General features: G+C 39.6%; 1 protein-coding gene across 1 annotated transcript in view; it reads right to left on the bottom strand.

Annotated features, from left to right (window-relative positions):
- Positions 1 to 20,037, bottom strand: part of LOC136427461 (stalled ribosome sensor GCN1-like) — a 67,526-nt gene extending 47,489 nt beyond the window's left edge. The window contains exons 1-14 of the mRNA XM_066416332.1: positions 19,931 to 20,037; positions 19,726 to 19,828; positions 18,276 to 18,339; positions 16,348 to 16,479; positions 15,623 to 15,731; positions 10,699 to 10,797; positions 6,119 to 6,253; positions 5,023 to 5,091; positions 3,969 to 4,077; positions 3,076 to 3,150; positions 2,492 to 2,671; positions 1,760 to 1,858; positions 1,177 to 1,274; positions 607 to 682 (exon numbers count right to left, since the gene is read on the bottom strand). Of these exons, the coding sequence (XP_066272429.1) occupies positions 607 to 682; positions 1,177 to 1,274; positions 1,760 to 1,858; positions 2,492 to 2,671; positions 3,076 to 3,150; positions 3,969 to 4,077; positions 5,023 to 5,091; positions 6,119 to 6,253; positions 10,699 to 10,797; positions 15,623 to 15,731; positions 16,348 to 16,479; positions 18,276 to 18,339; positions 19,726 to 19,828; positions 19,931 to 19,945 (1,363 nt within the window). The 5' untranslated portion in view covers positions 19,946 to 20,037. The remainder of the gene's footprint in view (positions 1 to 606; positions 683 to 1,176; positions 1,275 to 1,759; positions 1,859 to 2,491; positions 2,672 to 3,075; positions 3,151 to 3,968; positions 4,078 to 5,022; positions 5,092 to 6,118; positions 6,254 to 10,698; positions 10,798 to 15,622; positions 15,732 to 16,347; positions 16,480 to 18,275; positions 18,340 to 19,725; positions 19,829 to 19,930) is intronic.
- Between the last annotated feature and the right edge of the window lie 19 nt (positions 20,038 to 20,056).

Genomic DNA, 20,056 nt, shown 5'->3' with positions numbered 1-20,056 from the left:
GAACAATTTTTTCCAAAGTATTTTATCAACTTTTTTTGTCGTTGGTTTCTATTAAGGAGTTTGTCAAGCCTTTAAAAGTAGGTCAACTTTTTTGTAGGCTTGAAAATATTGCATGTGAATGTACAGCTAACTCGACCGCAGCTGCCAAGGCTTCCGTGCATTTATAAAACCTCCTTGGTGCGTAGCATATCCTGTCAGCGGGGGTTTGTATTCCGTGATATCGGCTTGTTTATCACGCTTATCACGCAAAATTACACTAGCTCCCAGGTGAGATGCTATTATATGATAGAAATCAGGACCACTTTGCACCGCAGTGTCAATTATTTCTTCACACGTCGAGTCTAGCACTGCTGAAAGGTGACTGATCTAGAGCCTACTCCTGTCTACACCTCCTTGGATGAATTCTACCAATAACTTGACAGCAAAGTTAAACAGAGAGCCACATATGCAAGACATTAAGTCAAAAAGCACAAATTCATCCTTGCTGTGACAGACTGGCACATGAATCATAGTACGAGATGTCTAAAGTCTGTACCTGTTTGGAACTACATGCATATCTCAATAAACACAAACATTCCGAGTACATAGAATAGGGGTATGTCGTACCACTGAAGGCAGCCAGCATGCACTGTAGGTAGGCAGTCCTCACAGCAGTGGTGGATGTCTTCAATGTCACCCCCTTCTGCTCAAGCAAGTCATAAAGTCACAAAGTCACAAAGAGACAGATTATCACAGACAAGGTTGTCAAAGGGATGCTCCTGAAATCACTGTCCCAAACTACTAGTATCTTCCAAAACAACTTTTACCACATGGTGAAGAATTTGAAATGAAAGAATATCAAACACTTTTCCCTGCACACAAAAAATCTAGGATGTATCCTCTTGTCCTGCTGAAAAGGAAAGTTCCAAGGCTATTTTACAACAAAGATGTTTTTGTTGAGAATGTCAATAACATTCTGTTCCTCAGGAAAGTAACATGTAGCATCCCTCACCCTAATTATAGCCATATCATTAATTATGCAGAAGAATGAAAAAGGTCTCAAGTGCAGTGTGAAGCACAGATACAAAATGCATGTGGGGCTCTACTGCCAGCTTTGAAGAAGTCCTTCATGTCTGTCTACTACTGTCGACTATAAGATATTGATACAGATATAGTAGTCCAAATACTGGAGCTTACCTTAAACCACTCAATGAGTTTAGTAGGAACCTGTGTGGAGAACCTGTCACACCAGAGTGACAGCATGGACAGGGTGTGGACCAGAGTCCCCTCGTGCACTGTAAAATTCATTTAAAAAATCTTAACAGGGGTCCTCATGCTTGGTGTATTTTCGAATGTAAAGACACATTCCTCATCCTCTTCTGAGTGATACCAATCAAAGAGCATTCAAACCTCAAGTCATCATCTAAATATGGAGTGGAGTTATCTGATAGTAATAATATTATATTCAGTTGGTTGCTTTCCCATCAATAATACATATAGACATACAATATATATGATGCAATCAGACATTTCTGCACTCTTGTATCCAAGTTCAGTTTTTTTGGATTGAGCAGGTGAGCATTTGGAAATTGCTCAAGGTAATGGGCTACTTTTCTGCTCACAGGGCCTCATGATCAGCACAGTATTCCTCTTCCTAGCACGTCACCTTAATGTACATGTGCATAAAGCTAGAAAAAACTTAACAGGAACTTAAGGCATGTCTATTTCCTATCATGACACATGATGCCAGGAGGATGTACATGTAAGAGAAGACCCTAACCTTCCTGCTGCAGGTACGGTATGAACATCTCTGCCACCATGCCCGACAGGGTCTGTGTTCCTGATCCACTTACAGTGTTGTAGCTCAGATTACCTAATCCTGAAAAATTGCTTCATTATGACCAGGAAGGATGAGGCCAGGAAGGATGAACAAAACTAAACACACAGTATGGTATACCGAAATATTCGATTTTTCATTTTTGTTCTTTCAAAACTTCTCCTTTGACTTTGGAATTAACTTTGGCAATCTACAACATCAGCATCTGTTTTCTGAAATATTTTTTTTTGCAATTTACAGCATGTATTTCCTCATTTTGCAGCTGCTTTTTACGATTTACAGTATGGCTGAAAACTTATCTTTTTTGGGGGGGAAATAGACAAAAATTGATTTGTGTGCAAATGTCATCCATACAATCAAACCAACATGGTCTAACCGGAAACAAAACATTTTTTTTCCTGGACATAAGTACATTACATACAAACTGTATAAATATTTAAATAATATTCAACAAACATGTGCATTTACTGTACAATGGTAGTGCAGGGATGAGCTGGCTGTCTGCCATAGAATTTTTTTTCAAGCTGAAATCTTCAACAATCCAATCATTCTTTAGGTTATGTAAGACCTGATCTTCCTTCACCTCAGACATTTTGCTTCTTTTTTGCGCTCTGTCGCTCCATATTTTTTCTTCAGAAATCAGAGAACCAACAAATCAAATTGGTGTGGCCTTACCAGTGAGTACACCCATCCTGTGTTTCACAACCGTCAGTTTTCCTTCTGAGCCATTGAGAACATTAAACAGATGTTTGGCTGCTTCCTCCAGTGCACCTGGATCACTGCACTGCTGTGCTAGGATCTTGAAGGCCCTCCCTGTTTCCTCACAAGTGGTATCATCTTTGGAGTGCAGTTGACCTAGATGGGTAAAAAGACATCCATGAAAAATCTAAACAAATACTGTAAATCCATTTAAGTTTGCGTGGTTTTTGTTTCGCGCTAAGGCGAAAATGGAGTTTTTGCGGTGGTTTTAAGTTTGCGGCAGCACCATAGTCACATACTGCTACAGTATCGGACAAAAACGTTCGGGTGGTGTTAAGTTCGCGGTGTAACGTCGTCGCGAAAACCGTGAACATAAAACCACCGCGAAAATTACTGCATTAACAGTACCTGATAGACAAAAGACATTTAGTTACTGTGGCATCCTAGATGTGTATGTACAGGATAATCTTCAAATCACAATTCAAAAGCCTACATGTGTACATGTCCTGAATTTGAACAATATATGCAGCTCTTCTCCAGGAAATGGGATATGTACTTACTTCCAAGGATCTTACTGATGTCTTGTGTATACTGGCTCAGGTCCAGGGATACAGAAGATAACAGGTTGCAGATAGCTGTGGGAAAAGTGATATCCTTCCATTTTACATTTATACTTGCTGTATGGAAAAGTTCAAAGATATCTTAGTTGGTGATTTTGTCACAGCCAAGTTCTTATAAAAACCTTTTGGTAGACCCTCTGCTACAAGTCATGTACATGCATGTATTTCAGGGCTTTCATAGTTGGTGGCGCAAGAAGTAACGCCAGTCATTATTGCCCTGAGGAAAGTTGCAGAGGGACTATAAATAAAAGTATAATACACATGAATATTGGCAGGTAAGAACCATTTTAGTTGTGAAAATAAAACTTATTTTACCTGCTTCAGGCTCCCTGAAACAAGGAACCAGGTGCCAGAATTCCCTCATACAAGTCATACTCATAGCATAATTTGTAAATGTCTAAGACAAAACTTTGACTGTAAGGCATACAAATAAGCAACATAAAAACCCTGACTTTATGCATCAAAATCATTATCTACAAATGATGCTGAGTACATTAGTACATACATTTATGTAACATGGTAGTCATAAACATTTCTATACTTTTTGATTTGTTGTTCAGACCAGGATTGGCCACTGCTATCTACACATTTAGTAGTAGGTTTAGAATATTTTCATTACTCAATGGTTTATCTATGCGATTTCAAGAAAAACAAATTTGATGGCCTTTTATTCAATATCATTTCTGCTTCTAGGTTTTCAACATATTGAGAGATACTGGTATAACTGCAGATGAATACATTGTCAAACATACATGCATCAATATCTATTTTGAACATTATCCAATAGCATTCCATCATTTTCATGTTTTTATTTCACTTCTTCCACAGCCTACCTGGCATGAGGATCTCCGCATTGCGAAGGACTGCTCTCTGGACCGCAGGCAGCAGCTTGTCCTTGAAGTCCTGGTGGTTAGCATGACGCAACAAGCTCTCACAGTTCACCTGCACAGTTTACCCACAAAAATACAGGTCTCTGTCAGCAATAGGTTCAGACAAACAGCAACACTTGTAAAAGTAACAGATCTCGACATTCCATATGTCCATAAGCTTGTACTATGAACAAATTAAAAACTGCTTTTTTTTTTTTGATATATACATACAATCATATTTTTCTTAAAGAGCATTCGGATTTAAATATCGTAATTATGTCCGTTCGATTTGTTCCATACTTAAATTTGCAAATTGTATATTTCCCCAGCAATATTAGTTTATTTATGTACTGAAAATGTTTTAGATTGGAAAGTTGGTACCCTAAGATGACATCATGTGTTGTTAATGACAGTGTATAACCATATTCAAAAAGAAAATAGCTTTCTACTTCTGACCATAAAGGTTTTACATTTATACATTCAAAAAAGAAATGTTCTATATAGTCAACGGTATCACAGACAGCACACTTATTGTTTGTTGCTATTCCGTATTTAGATAAACTGACCCTAGTGGGATAAATATTGTGTAAAATTTTCCATTGTAAAGATCGCAATTTTGGTTCTTTTGTTATTCCAAATGGGGCTTCCCATATGGCTTTCCATGGGTTAGCTTGGAAGTCAAAATGTGGAAATCTTTTCTCCCAAGCACCTTGAGAAACGGCTTTGGTTTCCTTTTGTAATGTTAATATATTTCTAAAGAAACTATTGTTTTGGACTGTCACGTCTTTACCAAGTAATTTGATTTGATGAACTTCATCAGAATGAAGTACTACTCTCCAGCTAGATGGAATAGCATTCACAAGAGCGTTGTACTCGAAGATTAAACTCGGGTAATTCCTACAATATTCTTAACATCATTCAGAGATATAACATTACCATAACAAAAACTGCTAATAATAAACAATTTTGACAGTTTCCTATACCATGAAGACTGTAGGACAGTATTGAAACCACTTACCAGGACATGCAGTGGAGGTGTTGTCTTGCCACTGAGCACTGACTTGATGTATAGGTCCAAAAGGGGGCTCTGTGCAAAAGACACGATAAGAGAAATTACTACATAAGGAATCATAGTCTCTCTCGGCTTGGCTTTGTGAACGAAGACTCAAGGGCGTTGTCCAAGTCTAAAAAATAGTAAGCTTTACAAAAGTCCCAGAATAAGAACAAGTATCAAGCTCTAAAGTAAACCTGTTTATAATTTCTGATGTTGTGATGAAGAAGATCCAGAACATTCTATAAAGGTGTGTTTGATATCAGCAACATAATATTTCTTGACTGTGCATGTTTCTCCTTTTGTCCGGAAGTAGGCAGCAAAATGCTAATCAAGCAATAAACTGTTGTATCCAACCAGCAACCCCTTCATTTCAGTCCCCAGGGGGATTTACAAAATTTAATGTATAACCCACTCAACAACCAAAATTGATTTTAAATTGAGGATTTCTGCAGAGCATTGATCTCATTCTAATTTATAGGACTAAAGATTGACATTTTCTACTCAAAATACGAAAACAAATTATTTGAAAAATTCATATCTTGGCTTAGGTTCGTCGGATTTGGAAAAATGTGCAGAATAATGCAAAAGACACATGACTTTCCACAAGGGTTGTGGGACCTCTCAGAGAACTCTTAACATACTTTAAAGAAACTTCATGCATATTTCATGGCCTGTACAATGGCACAAATTGATTTTTAATTGAGAACTTATCTGGTAGGAATTGTGTTTGAATATGTGTTCCATCTTGAAAATGGTCTGCAACCAGCCCTGAACTGGGGGTGCATGCTTTAAACAAGCTGCATTTTGAAAAATAGTAAATGAAAACTTCTTATTTGCAGAATCACACCACTCTTAGTCTCTACTCGACTAACTTCACTGGCAGTAGGGAGAATGATTTGCCAGAGGAGTTAGGCCACTATAGTGTTTCATTTGCCCAAGGGGAAAATGGATTACCTTTCCTGCAGACTGACTATCCACCATTTATTCAACCTATTCTTGCCAAATTTCACTATCTATACCCTCCAGGAAGGCCTGGGAGAGGGTACACCACACTGCTGACCTTGAACTTGTTGATATTGATGATGTCCTTTGTTTCTGTGAAATATCGCATCACAGCACCCACCAGACACATCAGTACCGGGCTAGGCTCCTGGGCAGACAGAGTCTCTCCGTACGCAGCAGCTAGTCTTGGAATCTAATGGTTCAACATTACACAAAAATGTCAGAGCTAAAGTCTTTATCAAACACTTCTCTTTGTGCATGTATTATACATTCTACTTCACGGGAGGTATACAGGCCAAACTATCATATGGCCAGATGACATTGACCAATCAGACGTCATAGATCTGCTACAAGTGATGAACATTGAATCACAAGACAAGTGGTCCTTTATTACAATAACCAACCAGTTTGGCCGTTCCATTATGTAGGGGGAGACAACTCTTTTTGTTAACATTTGTATCACATTTCTTTGTTCCAAAAATATTTACCATCTTAAAATAAATCAAATCTTCATACATCATTGCAATACAAGTCAAATCTAAATGGAAGGGAAGAAAACAGTATTCTCAACACCCCCATTGTAAGTTGAACCGCCCACAGCCCTTATACGGCCAAATGATGTTGACCAGTCAGAAGGAGAGATACATACATTGTGTATAACCCAGCAGAGGGGAAAGAATAGAGTACAGTATATTTGAAAAAGATACGACATGCCAAGATTGCAATGTTACGAAAGGTTGCCTGTGTGAATTTTGGTTTCCAAATGAAATCTGTAATCTTTTGTACGAAAGGGACAAATGTAAATTTTCAAATGTATTTATATGTATATAATGTATAGTATTAAGGGATCTGTGTGTCATATAGGAATTTGTATCTCTTATATGGGTCAGTTTGGATAGCTATATGATGACAACATTAATGACCTGCTTATTCTTCAGGCTTTATATGGTGTCATAAGGCCTGGTCATTTGCTATAACCACCTTATAAAACAAACTTGTTCATGTTGCTCACTCTGTGATTTTATGCAGTGGTTATAGCAAATGACCAGGCCCAATGACACCATATACAACTCAGGGAGGGTCATTAACCCTTAATTATCACATAGCTAGATGGCGTCGACCAATCAGAAGCCTCCATTGCCCATGTGTTATGGGACCATAACACACCCAGGCTATAACACACCACTTATTCCATTTTGAAGAGGGGGTGTCTTTTTTATGAATCTTTTTCTTACCCTTGTTCAGAAAAATATATTTTCTCAAAATTCACAAAATCTTCTTAGAATACGTGAAAAAAATGAACAAATTTCAATTTGAGTGAAATTTAAACGAGAGGAATAAAAACAATGTTTCTCACACCCCTACTGAGAGAGTGGAACCGTCTGCAGACGATTGTTGCAAATCTGTCGGGCATCATCACCCGTCCCACAGTTTTACGTCGAGGAACTGACAGACGCCGACTTAGAGTCAGTTTTCGGGTCATGGGAAGTTGAGGAAGACGCCCAGTAACATGCTTCAGCAGTTTAGGGGCAAGGAGGCTGGCGAGTGTGACCAACAAGAAGCAGCGGGCACACAGATTTCCCTCCCCACTCATCACATTTGTATTTCCCGAAGTAGCAAATCTTGGCAGACAAAGAAATCGCCCATGAAACATCCTACGTTTCTACCCAAGAGGACCACAGGCTGGTATGTTCACGTTTCTGAGGGGTTTTACCTGGCGAAAATTAAATTATTGCCCTCAAAGTCATGTCGCCTTGTTCAAAACAAACGCCCCCATCCCCAGGGCGAACACGTAACTTCCCCAAACCGATGTGTTGGCATCGTAAGAATTACGGTCAAAATTGCCCAAATTCTTACAGGTTTGTACCTACAATGATCTCGGCTCGATATGTGTACACTTCTGTGGGATTTCTTTTCCGGCTTGAGCAATAATTATCCGGTGAAACTACAAGCAAAGGGGAGGTAAACATGCACGATTCTTACCACACCTAGGCGTCCAACAACCCGTCAATTTGTAACCGTGTGGGCTCGAAGACAAGTCACCACTTGTTTAAATTGGATTATATGAAGCTCATATGTACAATGGATTGATTTTACATGTATAGTATCAAATAAAGAATCTATGTACTATACAAAAATTTATCTCTCTTATATGGGTCAGTTTAGATAGGCTATGTGATAATAACGTTAATGTTCGCTCACTCGGTGGTTTTATTCGGTGGTTATAGCACATGACCAGGCGTTATGACACCATATACACCGAGGAACAGGCTTCGCTCACTCGGTGGTTTTATTCGGTGGTTATAGCACATGACCAGGCGTTATGACACCATATACACCGAGGAACAGGCGGGTCATTAACCCGTAATTATCTCCATGAAAAATGGAGATATTGTTATCTCCATGAAAAATGGAGATTTTGTTTTGGGTGTGTCTGTGTGTCTGTTTGTTTGTTTGTCTGTTTGTGTTTCCGGACTACTGTAGTCAGCATAACTCAAGAACCTCTTGATGGATTACGATGATATTTGGTATGTGGGCAGGTGTTGTGAAGCCGACATTCAAGGTCCATTTTGGGCCCCCTGGTATGTGACCTTGGTACTGCAGCAGAAATTCCATTTTTGTTTCTCTTGACCTGGACGTGCTATGGTATTAATTTTTTGGTGGCAGATAGCTTGTGGTGTAATGAAGACGTGGTGTGGGTTTGTGCCCCCTAGCAGCTTGCTCTGGAACTGCAGGGGCGTTATCATGAAAATCTTCTAAGGAGAATAACTGAACAAAGGAACGACAGATTTCCATGATATTTAGCATACAGGTAGCTTAGACAGAGATGTACACAATGAAGTGCAAATTATGTTAATTAGGACTTAATTTGCATAGCTAATGAGGAAAATCTATATTTGCAGTGTTTTCCATCATAAGACTCAAATACATGTAACGTATGTAGTTTATGGAAAGTGGATCATCGACAGATACCAATTATGCAAATAAATACCTAATTTGCATAATTAATGCAAAACACCATATCTCATCTAATTGGAAAATTATAGGACTGTCAATATGATACTTACTATGCAGGTACATGTAGCTTAGACAGAAATATACATGATGAAGTGCAAATTATGCTAATTGTGACTTAATTTGCATAGCTAATGAGGAAAATCTATATTTGCAGAATGTTCCATTATCAGACTCAAATACATGTAACATATGTCGTTTCTGGAAAGTGGAGCATCAACAGATACCAATTATGCAAATAAATTCCTAATTTGCATAATTAATGCAAAACAACATAATTCATCTAATTGGAAAAATATAGGACTGTCAATATTGCAACATGTGTAAGTTAGATAAAGGTGTTAATGATCAAATATGCATGAATAGAATTGTTCATGGAGATATGAGGTCGTGGAACTCTTGTTTTGGGTGTGTCTGTTTGCTTGTTTGTCTGTTTGTGTTTCCGCACCACTCCAGTCAGCATAACTCAAGAGCCTCTTGATGGATCACAATGATATTTGGTATGTGGGCGGGTGTTGTGAAGCTGAAAATAAAGGTCGATTTTGGGCCCCCTGGTATGTGACCTTGGTACTGCAGCAGAACTTCAATTTTTGTATCTTTTGACCTGGACGTGCTGTGGTCTTGATTTTTGGGTGGCAGATAGCTTGTGATGTAATAAAGAAGTGGTGTAGGTTTGGGCCCCCTAGCAGCTTCCTCTGGAACTGCAGGGGCGTTTTTGTGAAAATCTTCTAAGGAGAATAACTGAACAAAGGAACGACGGATTTTTCCATGATATTTAGTATGCAGGTAGCTTAGGTAGAGATGTACACAATGAAGTGCAAATTATGCTAATTAATTTGCATAGCTAGTGAGGAAAATCTATATTTGCAGTGTTTGCAGTGACATCAGACTCAAATACATGTAACATGTAGTTTCTGGAAAGTGGAGCATCAACAGATACCAATTATGCAAATAAATTCCTAATTTGCATAATTAATGCAAAAACACAATAATTCATCTAATTGGAAAATTATAGGACTGTCAATATTGCCACATGTGTAAGTTAGAGAAAGGTGTTTATGACCAAGCATATATTATGCAAATGTGTTAGTCATTTGCATGAATAGAATTGTTCATGGAGATATGAGGTCGTGGAACTCTTGTTATTGTTGTTATGAACCATGTGACCACTATAAGTACAACAACCCCCCCCCCCATTTCAGAAGTAGAGTAGTCCAGTGACCTCACTCTGGTGCTGGAGTCCTGGGGGCAACACAATAAAAGTATGAAGCTCCTCAAAAGTCCAGTGTCTGGCCTGATCTTTATAATTTAATTTACAAAGCAAGACATAGAAATTGTACATAAACCCCCTTTACAGACACTTTGGGCAGATGCTTGAAGTTTCAGACTAACATGGTGATAACCAAACACTGATTCTGGGAATTATCTGAGGACAAACTGGTCTCATAAACAGTCATTATGCTACTGTAAGAACCTCACATACAACTATGTACACAAGGGGACATATGAAACAAAATAAAGGATTTTTTTCCTCTTTATTAGCCCAAACTGTTACAATTAGGTGCACAAACCCATGCTTATATGGGCCTGTCTGTGTAATAACTTCACAAACATGTAACTTACCTTAGTCCAAGCACTTCTCAATGCCTTGTAGGCACCCAAACTGATGGATGCCTTTCTGCACACAACAGTGTTATGGAGAAGGGCACTTTGTATCTTGACCTGTAACATAAACAACAAACTGGTTACCAATGTGATGCAAAAAGCAAACCAAGACCTTGTGAGAGATGTTCAGGGTTCGAATGTAGCAACTTGCAATTTGCAAGCAATTTTCAATATTTGCAAGTAAAAATAATATGAACTTGCAATTTTGCAAGTTGAGAATCCCGTAAGGCCAATGGAAGATTCAACCCCAAAATTTGGCAAGACAGGCAAAAATGACTTGTTCATCTTGGCGATATAATATTACCAATGAACATGAAAAAGGGATCATTCTTTTGGTAAACTGAGGAATGGAGGGTATTGCTATCTTGTTGCAATTTAAAAAAAACTTGTGTATCTTTCCATTTAGATGTGGTTTTTGAAGTAAAAATACAATTTTTATTTTCTTTGAATGTGTGACTTGGAATGCCGAATATATGCTGCAAACCCTACAGTACATGTAGGAACTTTGACCCAGGGATTGGGGTTTCTCATCTATCAGGTAGATTGGACCAATGCAATCACTTGGAATTGGGGGGTTCGTTCTGGGTGTGTTTGTTGGTATTTTTTTCAATTTTTAACAGGAACAGTATTAATTTCTAGTGTTAACAGTAGCAAATGCACAGGTTTACATTTTTGCTGTCTGCTCCTAGTATATTTTCATAGTTCTTAGATATTATCATGTTAATGAACATGATCAAGTTGAAAAGACAAAAATGCATGGGTGTTGCATGGTACCAATGTGTGTACCTTTGGTTGAAACTCACTGCACCACTACACTCTAAATAGATATTCAAAATTGTGCCAACTACTAAACAATAAAGACTACATAAGTAAATCTGTATTTAGATGTTTAGTCTTCTAATAATGCCATAAAAGTTGCTGAGTATGTATGTACAGCAGAAGCAGTTACATACTGACTATAACATTGCAAGTTAATTTTTCAAATTGCAAGTAAAATTTTTGCCTACTTGCAATTTGCAAGTAACCCAAAAAATGTATTTCGATCCCTGGATGTTGCATGCGGGGATTTGTGTTAAGGGGTTCTCGGAACACTGTGTGAAAATAAAATGGGGGAATTTTCTAACCCTCTGAAACATTTGCAGTATTTTGAGTGGCAAACTTGAATATACTTTCATGTTTCTATTACCTTAGTGAAGTACATAATTACATACTTCTTTGATCATCAACTTGGAGAAAAGCAGGGAGCAGGCCATGCAGGCGGATAGATGCAGAATAGTCAGAAGTAGCAATCAAGAGAGGTTTTACACACGACGAAGTCTCCTTCACAATGCATCACCTACTACATCAAATTAAAATATCTGGGCTCATATTGTTATGCCCCCCTTCTTGCCCTCACTAACCAATTTATTAACAAACTAGACTGGCCGTCATTTGCTTTAAGAGCAAATTCAGCATGTTTCGCCCATACTCCTCATGCAAGAAGTGGGCTGTCCCAAAATAACTCCTGGGCAAATCCAAGTTTCTGCATAATTTATGCAAATGAGGTCCTCATGAGCATAAGTTATGTCCAGGTGCTTTCACCTGTCCTACATGTATCTACATGGTCAAGATGACATCCGCAGCTTTCACAGTAAGGGGAATACAACATCATGCATAAATTATGCAAATGAGGTCCTCATTAGCATATGTCATGGCCAGGCGTGTGCACCTTTCCTAAAGCTACCTACATCTCAAATATGACATCTGCAGCTTGTACGGTAAGGGAAATACAAGTTTCTGCATGAATTATGCAAATGAGGTCATCATTAGCATAATTTATGGCCAGGTGTGTTCGCCTTTCCTAAAGGTACCTACATCTCAAAGATGACATCCGCAGCTTTTACGGTAAGGGACATACAACTTTATGCATCTATTATGCAAATGGGGTCCTCATTAGCATAATTTATGGCCAGGTGTGTTCGCCTTTCCTAAAGGTACCTACATCTCAAAGATGACATCCGCAGCTTTTACGGTAAGGGACATACAACTTTATGCATACATTATGCAAAGTAGGTCCTCATTAGCATAATTAATTGTCAGGTGTATTCACCTTTCCTATAGGTACCTACATCTGAAATATAACATCCGTACCATGTAACATAAGGTACATATAACTTTCTGTAATACCATTAGTAGAGGTACCCACTCACATCTGCTTGGTTTTAACTCCCAGACAGGGGAAGTGTAGGAGGGCTTATGTTACAAGATGACCTAGTTGTGAGAAAATAACCAAAAATTCCATCAAAAAAGTTGCAAAATAAATCCTTTTGAAGTAGTGTATACCAAAAAAAATAATGGGGTCCTTTGGGTAAATATCCAATGCACAACTAAACCAAATTTCAGCTCCTTAGGTTTCAACACCACGGCACTGGAGGCCATAATGTGCGACTTTTGTCGGAAAATGACCAAAAAACCTCGATAAAATCATTTTAAAAACTTAGATCAAAAAAATTTCAAAAGGGTCTAGGGGTATACACGTACTCTACCTCCATACCAAATTTCAGCTAATTTGGTCGACGGACGACCGAGAAGAAGCGATTTGAAGATTTGACAGGAGAAGAAGAAGGAGAAGAAGAAACCTGACAAAAACAATATGTTTCCTTGGCGAAACATAACTACCTCAGTGCATAACCACCTTGTGCTACATGTCCAGCAGTCTACTTCTGTATTTTAGTGGAACGTGCATCTTGTCTTCTACATCCCACTGTAAGTTGTGCCATACTATCTCAATACAGTTACTAGAATATTCTTTAATCAGTGACATATTTAAAGGTAACAAACACGTACCTCCAAATTTTCGACGTCTTCTGTACGTCTTGTTCACGGAGTGACCTAGTCTCGCGAGAACACGGGACTAGGACGAGTCGACGAGAGTTGCGTAGATCTTCCGGCCTAAGTAGGCCTTGGGCAGCTCCCAACCATCGTTACGGTTCATTCCAGCACGTTCCAACTGGATATGGACTGCCTCTTTAATCTTTCTGTGGGCATTTCGTGATTCTTGGTCTATGAGTTCAATAATGTTCGGGATAGGGCCGTTAGTGACTCTATGCCTCGTTTGGAGTTCATGTTGGCTGAGCACGGATTTGCAGTCCTGACGGTTTATGGACTTTTGATGTTCATCGGTCCGTTCACCTAGGGATCTCTCTGTTTCCCCTACATACACCTCACCACATTGTTCACACAATACTTTTGTTTTTTATATGAAACCACACTTCTCACTGGGTAATAACGTGTCTTTTGGGCTACCAAGGGCATTGCGTAGAGTAAGTCCAGGTTTGGAAAAAAGGCTGAAATCATAGACCAAGAATCACGAAATGCCCACAGAAAGATTAAAGAGGCAATCCACATCCAGTTGGAACGTGCTTGGATGAACCGTAACAAAGGTTGGGAGCTGCCCAAGAAGGAGGCGAGGGAGGGCGGAAGATCTATGCTAGTCTCCTCCTAGTGTCGTGTTCTCGCGAGACTAGGTCACTCCATGAACAAGACGTACAGCAGACGTCGAAATTTGTGAGATTGTGACTCATCCAAACTTGGACTCTATGGGAATCAACACTATAATGCCAGCTATGTAGACATTTGTTATCTGTGCCTTTATTACATACGATACAGGTTCTCAGGAACTCAGGTTTCTGAACAGCATCTGTTATACAATGTCACAGTTGAGCCTGCAATGCCTAGAGAACAGGTTTCTGGTAATTACTGTCAAACAAATAACAACAATTTGCTGTTCTTCCCTAGCCTGGGAAAGACCCAACCTGTGTGTGCCATGCTAGTTGGTTTTTTGCAGCTTTCATACCCTCCTCTTACCAGGCCTGATGCCATATAAACATGATGCCCTGATTTACATCATCTTATTCTCACTGCCGTCTTACCCTGTAACCAATACAAAGAAATTTGGAGGTACGTGTTTGTTACCTTTAAAATATGTCACTGATTGAAGAATATTCTAGTAACTGTGATTATACGTGACTGATGAATCTCTAACTTCAACGATATCTCAAAACAGTAAAGCCAAGGGAAAAAATGTTGTGTTTCTGGTTACAGTCTTGAAAATATTAGGGTCAGTATGTAGGGATTTTGATCTTTTTTCTTTGATTTTGGCCAATGTGATTGAACAAATACATTTTAGTAATGTAAACCTGAAACGCATCAGGCACTGGTCTTTTCAAGATCGCATTGTTATTATACAGATATGTACATTACAGAAGCACTTGTATATCAATATCAAAGGCCTGATCTGTTAAAGGCAGGCTAAACTTGATTTCGTAAAGCATACTGCAGTATGTTAAGTATACCACTAAGACCAGTTCTGACTTCTTTTACATGAGTCCATCATAGATTAGCGTTTTTACAATATTTGAAATTCTCGGTGTGGTGATGTAATACTGGCGATGTCCAAAGACCTTTGTGACGTCAGATTCCGATTCGGCCACACCTGCACCATAGGAATTGCTCCAGATGCCATTCCTCCAACTCGGAATCTGACTTCACAAAGGTCAAAGGTCTTTGGACATTGCCAGTATTACATCACCACGCCGAGAATTTCAAATGTTGTAAAAACGCTATCTATGATGGACTAGTGTAAAACAAGTCAGAACTGGTCTTAGTGGTATATTCAACATACTGCAGTATGCTTTACGAAATTAAGTTTAGCCTGCCTCTAACAGAGTGTGAAATACAGGAAATCTGTTTTATATTTCATTACTCATGTGTTAGATCAAAACTTGTCTTTTGCCAGGGACCAACCCAAAAAAAAGGTACCCAGGTAGGGTCGGCATGCAGTTTTGCTTAAGGTTGGCCGGGTTACTGGAAACAACAGTTACAGGTAAGAAGTCAAACTTACCAGTTTAGTCCATAAGGGGCCTGTGCACTTTTCAGTACCACTAAAGGAGGTGTGGAGCAGCAGGCATGACCAGCGCAGACCAGTCAGGGGCACCATACACAGGGCAGGGCTGGACACAAGGAACAAGTACACAACACTGATACAATCAATCAAATTACCACAGACACCTCTCATCATTTCAGATTTTAGGTCATTTTACATGTTTTTTTACAAAATGTACATATATAGCCAAACAACACTCTGAGTCTGCCCACTTTTCTCTGTACCAGTCTCTCCAGTCCACAGATATCATATCCCAGTGTAAACAATGCTAACCCAATCACAGTCTTCTGCCTTCGGGATGTATTTGCATATGTTTCTGATTCAGATATATTCACTGTGACGTCAGATTGGAATATGTCCGGTAAAACTCCCCATATAAGTTACATTCCTTGTGTGATTTTCTACTAATGAATAAACACTGGCAAGACACACGTGCGGGTTTATGTTATTGTTAACGTTAATAATTAGTCAATAAATGTCTTCCCGGTCAACCAAGTAACTCAGTCGAGTTGAAGGCCACGTTCTTGCCCTCTCACAGAAAGCGTGTCATTTTAACATTTTTTGGATGTCCAACTAAATTATCATTCTGCAATAGGGAGTGTTCTAATCATGTAACATCCTGCTATGTCTTACTCTTAATATCCCTGAATATCCCTGAACAATATATCATAGGATATAACAACCTGGGTGTTGCATTCTGCCCATCTTTTCCAATTTCCTCCAGAGTGGCCAATAGGTATTTAGTTGTGGCGTCTGGATGGACACTCCCCATACACCTAATGGCATCTTCCACAGCTCTCCTGGAAGCCTTGTCCCTGTTCAAACAAGCATGTGAGATTGTGACTCATCCAAACTTGGACTCTATGGGAATCAACACTATAATGCCAGCTATGTAGACATTTGTTATCTGTGCCTTTATTACATACGATACAGGTTCTCAGGAACTCAGGTTTCTGAACAACATCTGTTATACAATGTCACAGTTGAGCCTGCAATGCCTAAAGAACAGGTTTCTGGTAATTACTGTCAAACAAATAACAACAATTTGCTGTTCTTCCCTAGCCTGGGAAAGACCCAACCTGTGTGTGCCATGCTAGTTGGTTTTTTGGTTTTCTGCAGCTTTCATACCCTCCTCTTACCATCTCATGATGCCATATAAACATGATGCCCTGATTTACAGTCAAACCTGCCTAGGCGACCACCTTTTCAACGCGACCACCTGGCCATGGCGACCGCTTTTTCTCGGTCCCGAAAATTTTCCCCATAGGCACAAGCATTAAGCTGCCTGCCCAAGGCGACCACCCGTCCAACGCGACCGCGACCGCTACGAATTGGGACCGCAAAGAGCACAATCCCTGCCCATGGCGGCCGCCTCATTTCCAAGCGTGTGGTGACATCGGATCATTTTGCTGTCGGATTTCGCGGAAATGATTTTAAGACCTTGACGGACAAAAATATATGGACTAGCATCGATTCTTCCATTGAGTGATTTAATAAAACTTTCCCACTATAAACATTGTAAATACAAATGTTTGTGAATACTCTAATATCGATGTTGGTGTGCCCATCGTAATCTTATAGTTTACCGCAAGCTCGGTTCGGTTTAAACTCAATTTTCAAAACGATTACGTACGTAGTGCATGGCGTCAAAAAGTCAGATCTCACAGAAATTACTAGCCATTTTTTGTATTTTCAACAAAGATGTGTCTGTATCTTACTAAATTCCGCCGAAAAATGAATTTGCGGCGGGAAAAGCATCGGACGAAACATGTTGTTTCTTGGTCCCGACGCCATCTTGGTTTTGGCACGGCCCAGATTGGCGTACCGCTGACCTTTGTAAAACACGACGCTTCTGAGTATGAACATTTCGTTATTGATGAAAATTAATATTCTTATTTTCTTTTTATTTCCATGAATCTCACAAACCTTTATGTACTTTATTGGACGCTTTGCGTTCTGTTGTGCACTGACTTACCTTTCGATGCGGTCGCACAGAGCTTGGTGGTGTGGCGCGGCGCGACGAAATCACACCGTTCCGTGTTCATCTTCAGTTGTCAGATCAAAAACCTTTTGCCCCTTTTATCCAGCGGTCGGCGCCCAAAAAAGGCTGGGGTCAGCAGGTGTTTTCAAGGGATTTATCGAAGGCCTTAAAACTTCGATTGAATGTGCGGGAGGGCACTGCGAGATCATCGTGGCAAACATTGTTTTGTTGTCAACATTATGACGAAAATTTGTAAACGATGTAACGTTAACTATATACAAACATTACAACGATAACGGAAAATATAATTTTTGTAGGATCTTTTTGTGTATGACAATTGAACCTGGTGGGGGTCATACTGTCTAAAATCACATAATTTTCCATCCATCTACGTAGTACACTGTATTTGAACACCTCAACCTGGAAACATGTTGTGAGTGGAATCCTCTTCATGGCGACCACCTGTCCATCGCGACCGTTTTTGCTCGGTCCCCTGGGTGGTCGCCTTGGGCAGGTTTGACTGTACATCATCTTATTCTCACTGCTGTCTTACCCTGTAACCAATACAAAGTTGGTTCCAAAAGGCTATTTGAACAAGAAAATAAATACAGCAAAGGTTACAGCACTGACCGGTATCTATGGATGGAGAGAGTGAAGAGTCGGACCAGCCCTTTCACTGCCTGCTCCGGAAAGTCTGAGGAAAAGAGTCTGACATAATCATAACGTTCCCCTCTCCTCACTCATGCTTTCCTTGTAACCCAGGGTGTAAGAAATGTGACAACTGAAAGTCAACAGAGCATCAAACGTTCGTGGTGACAGCCAAAATTCTAAACAAATCTCTGCAAACATGTTAAAACGTCCTATCATCAGGAATTCCTAATAAAGATTGCTATCTTGCATTGATTGCCGAGGCTGTCATTTTCAAAATGGAGCCCAAATCTCACAACCTTGCCGTCGTCGAAGGCAGAGAAGTGTTTCTACTTTTAATTTTTTGAAGGATTTGGCTAGTTCCGAATGGCCAGGATGTCATTTAACTAAGTATTCTTAAATGTACATGAACTATATAACAAATGTTTGACATCATAAGGGACTAGGAAACAACCTGACGTGAATCATCCTAAAAACTTAATACTTGTGGCTATGAGTAATTAATTGACCGATACAAAGGATCAAGGATCAACCTGCAGCTGGAGTCATGTAAGTGAACTTCGAGCTTACTAGTGACGTCTGAGCTAGCCTGTTTTACAAAATATCTCACTACCAGGGGCTAATTGGCCCCCTATCATTCTAGCAGCAGGAATTAGGCAAGATCTGAGCAGGTCCGGGCCAATACTCTGAATCAAAATAGATATCTATCCTATCATATCTTTTAACTACAGAGTAGATAATCTGATAAAAATGTTGAAATTGATATGACAAATTTTGAGTGCTTAGTTTCAAAAACTGTGGTTCAGATGCTTAATTGAACTTGAAGGAGATCATAAATTTTTCCATGACCTACTTTAGCCCAAAACATTTTTCTAGGCCCTCCCCCCTCAGAGTCAGAACATGAGACCTCCCCTCCCGCTGCAAAATACAATATTCTTCGCTAAATATGTAAAGCCCCTTTGCTGTAGTTTATAATCATATATGTCTTTCTGGTTGTTCCCGATATCAGAGTATGATAGTTATTGGTGGTTACATTACATTTTGCCAAATATTTGTATTGCACTTTCTTCTTTAATTCAGCACAACTTGTATTTGTCACACTATAAGTGTTGCTCTATATTTGGGGTCCCCAGAAAATTTTTTGTCGACTGCATTATGGTTCCGGTGGAGACGTACATATTACCAAGGAGGTTGTATTTAACCTGGTCACCAGGCTCTACCGTTACTGGATGTCGGGGTAAAAATAACTTTACGCGAACAAAACTTTCCGGTTTCAAACCAAGTACAACTTATAGATTATCTCAAAGGGCTTTACGGGAGCCAACGCTGTAACGTGTTGTTGCAGAATGCTGCAGTGTTTCCAGTGTGCCGGGGAAGGTCGGCTAAAGCCCTGGGAGAGGCTGGTGACCAGGCTAGTCAGTGAGTGACGTACTCGGCTTGCCAACACATGGCACCAAGTCCCGCAGGAGGGCGAGCTGCTCTCTTGTCGATGATGTCGTGGCCCGGCTGCTGAAGTGGCGAAGGATTTCGGTGGTCTGAAATGATGTAACGTTACATGAACAAAAAAATCGTATATCAGTGAAAGCAAGACAGTAAAAAACGTGTTAAAGACTGGCGCGGCGAAAGCGTGTACGTACCTGGTTGTCCGCCATGTTGGCTAGGACGAAACTTCCGACTTTTCCCGAAGATTAACGACAACACTCCGATAATTTTTTCCCGATAATAATTTAACTTTATCATAAGTTTAAGTACAATTTAAAGTC

Source organism: Branchiostoma lanceolatum, chromosome 1 (assembly GCF_035083965.1).
Source record: "Branchiostoma lanceolatum isolate klBraLanc5 chromosome 1, klBraLanc5.hap2, whole genome shotgun sequence".
Lineage (NCBI taxonomy): Eukaryota > Metazoa > Chordata > Leptocardii > Amphioxiformes > Branchiostomatidae > Branchiostoma > Branchiostoma lanceolatum.
Note: the sequence above shows the minus strand (reverse complement) of the source record. Positions and strands in the feature narration are given on the sequence as shown.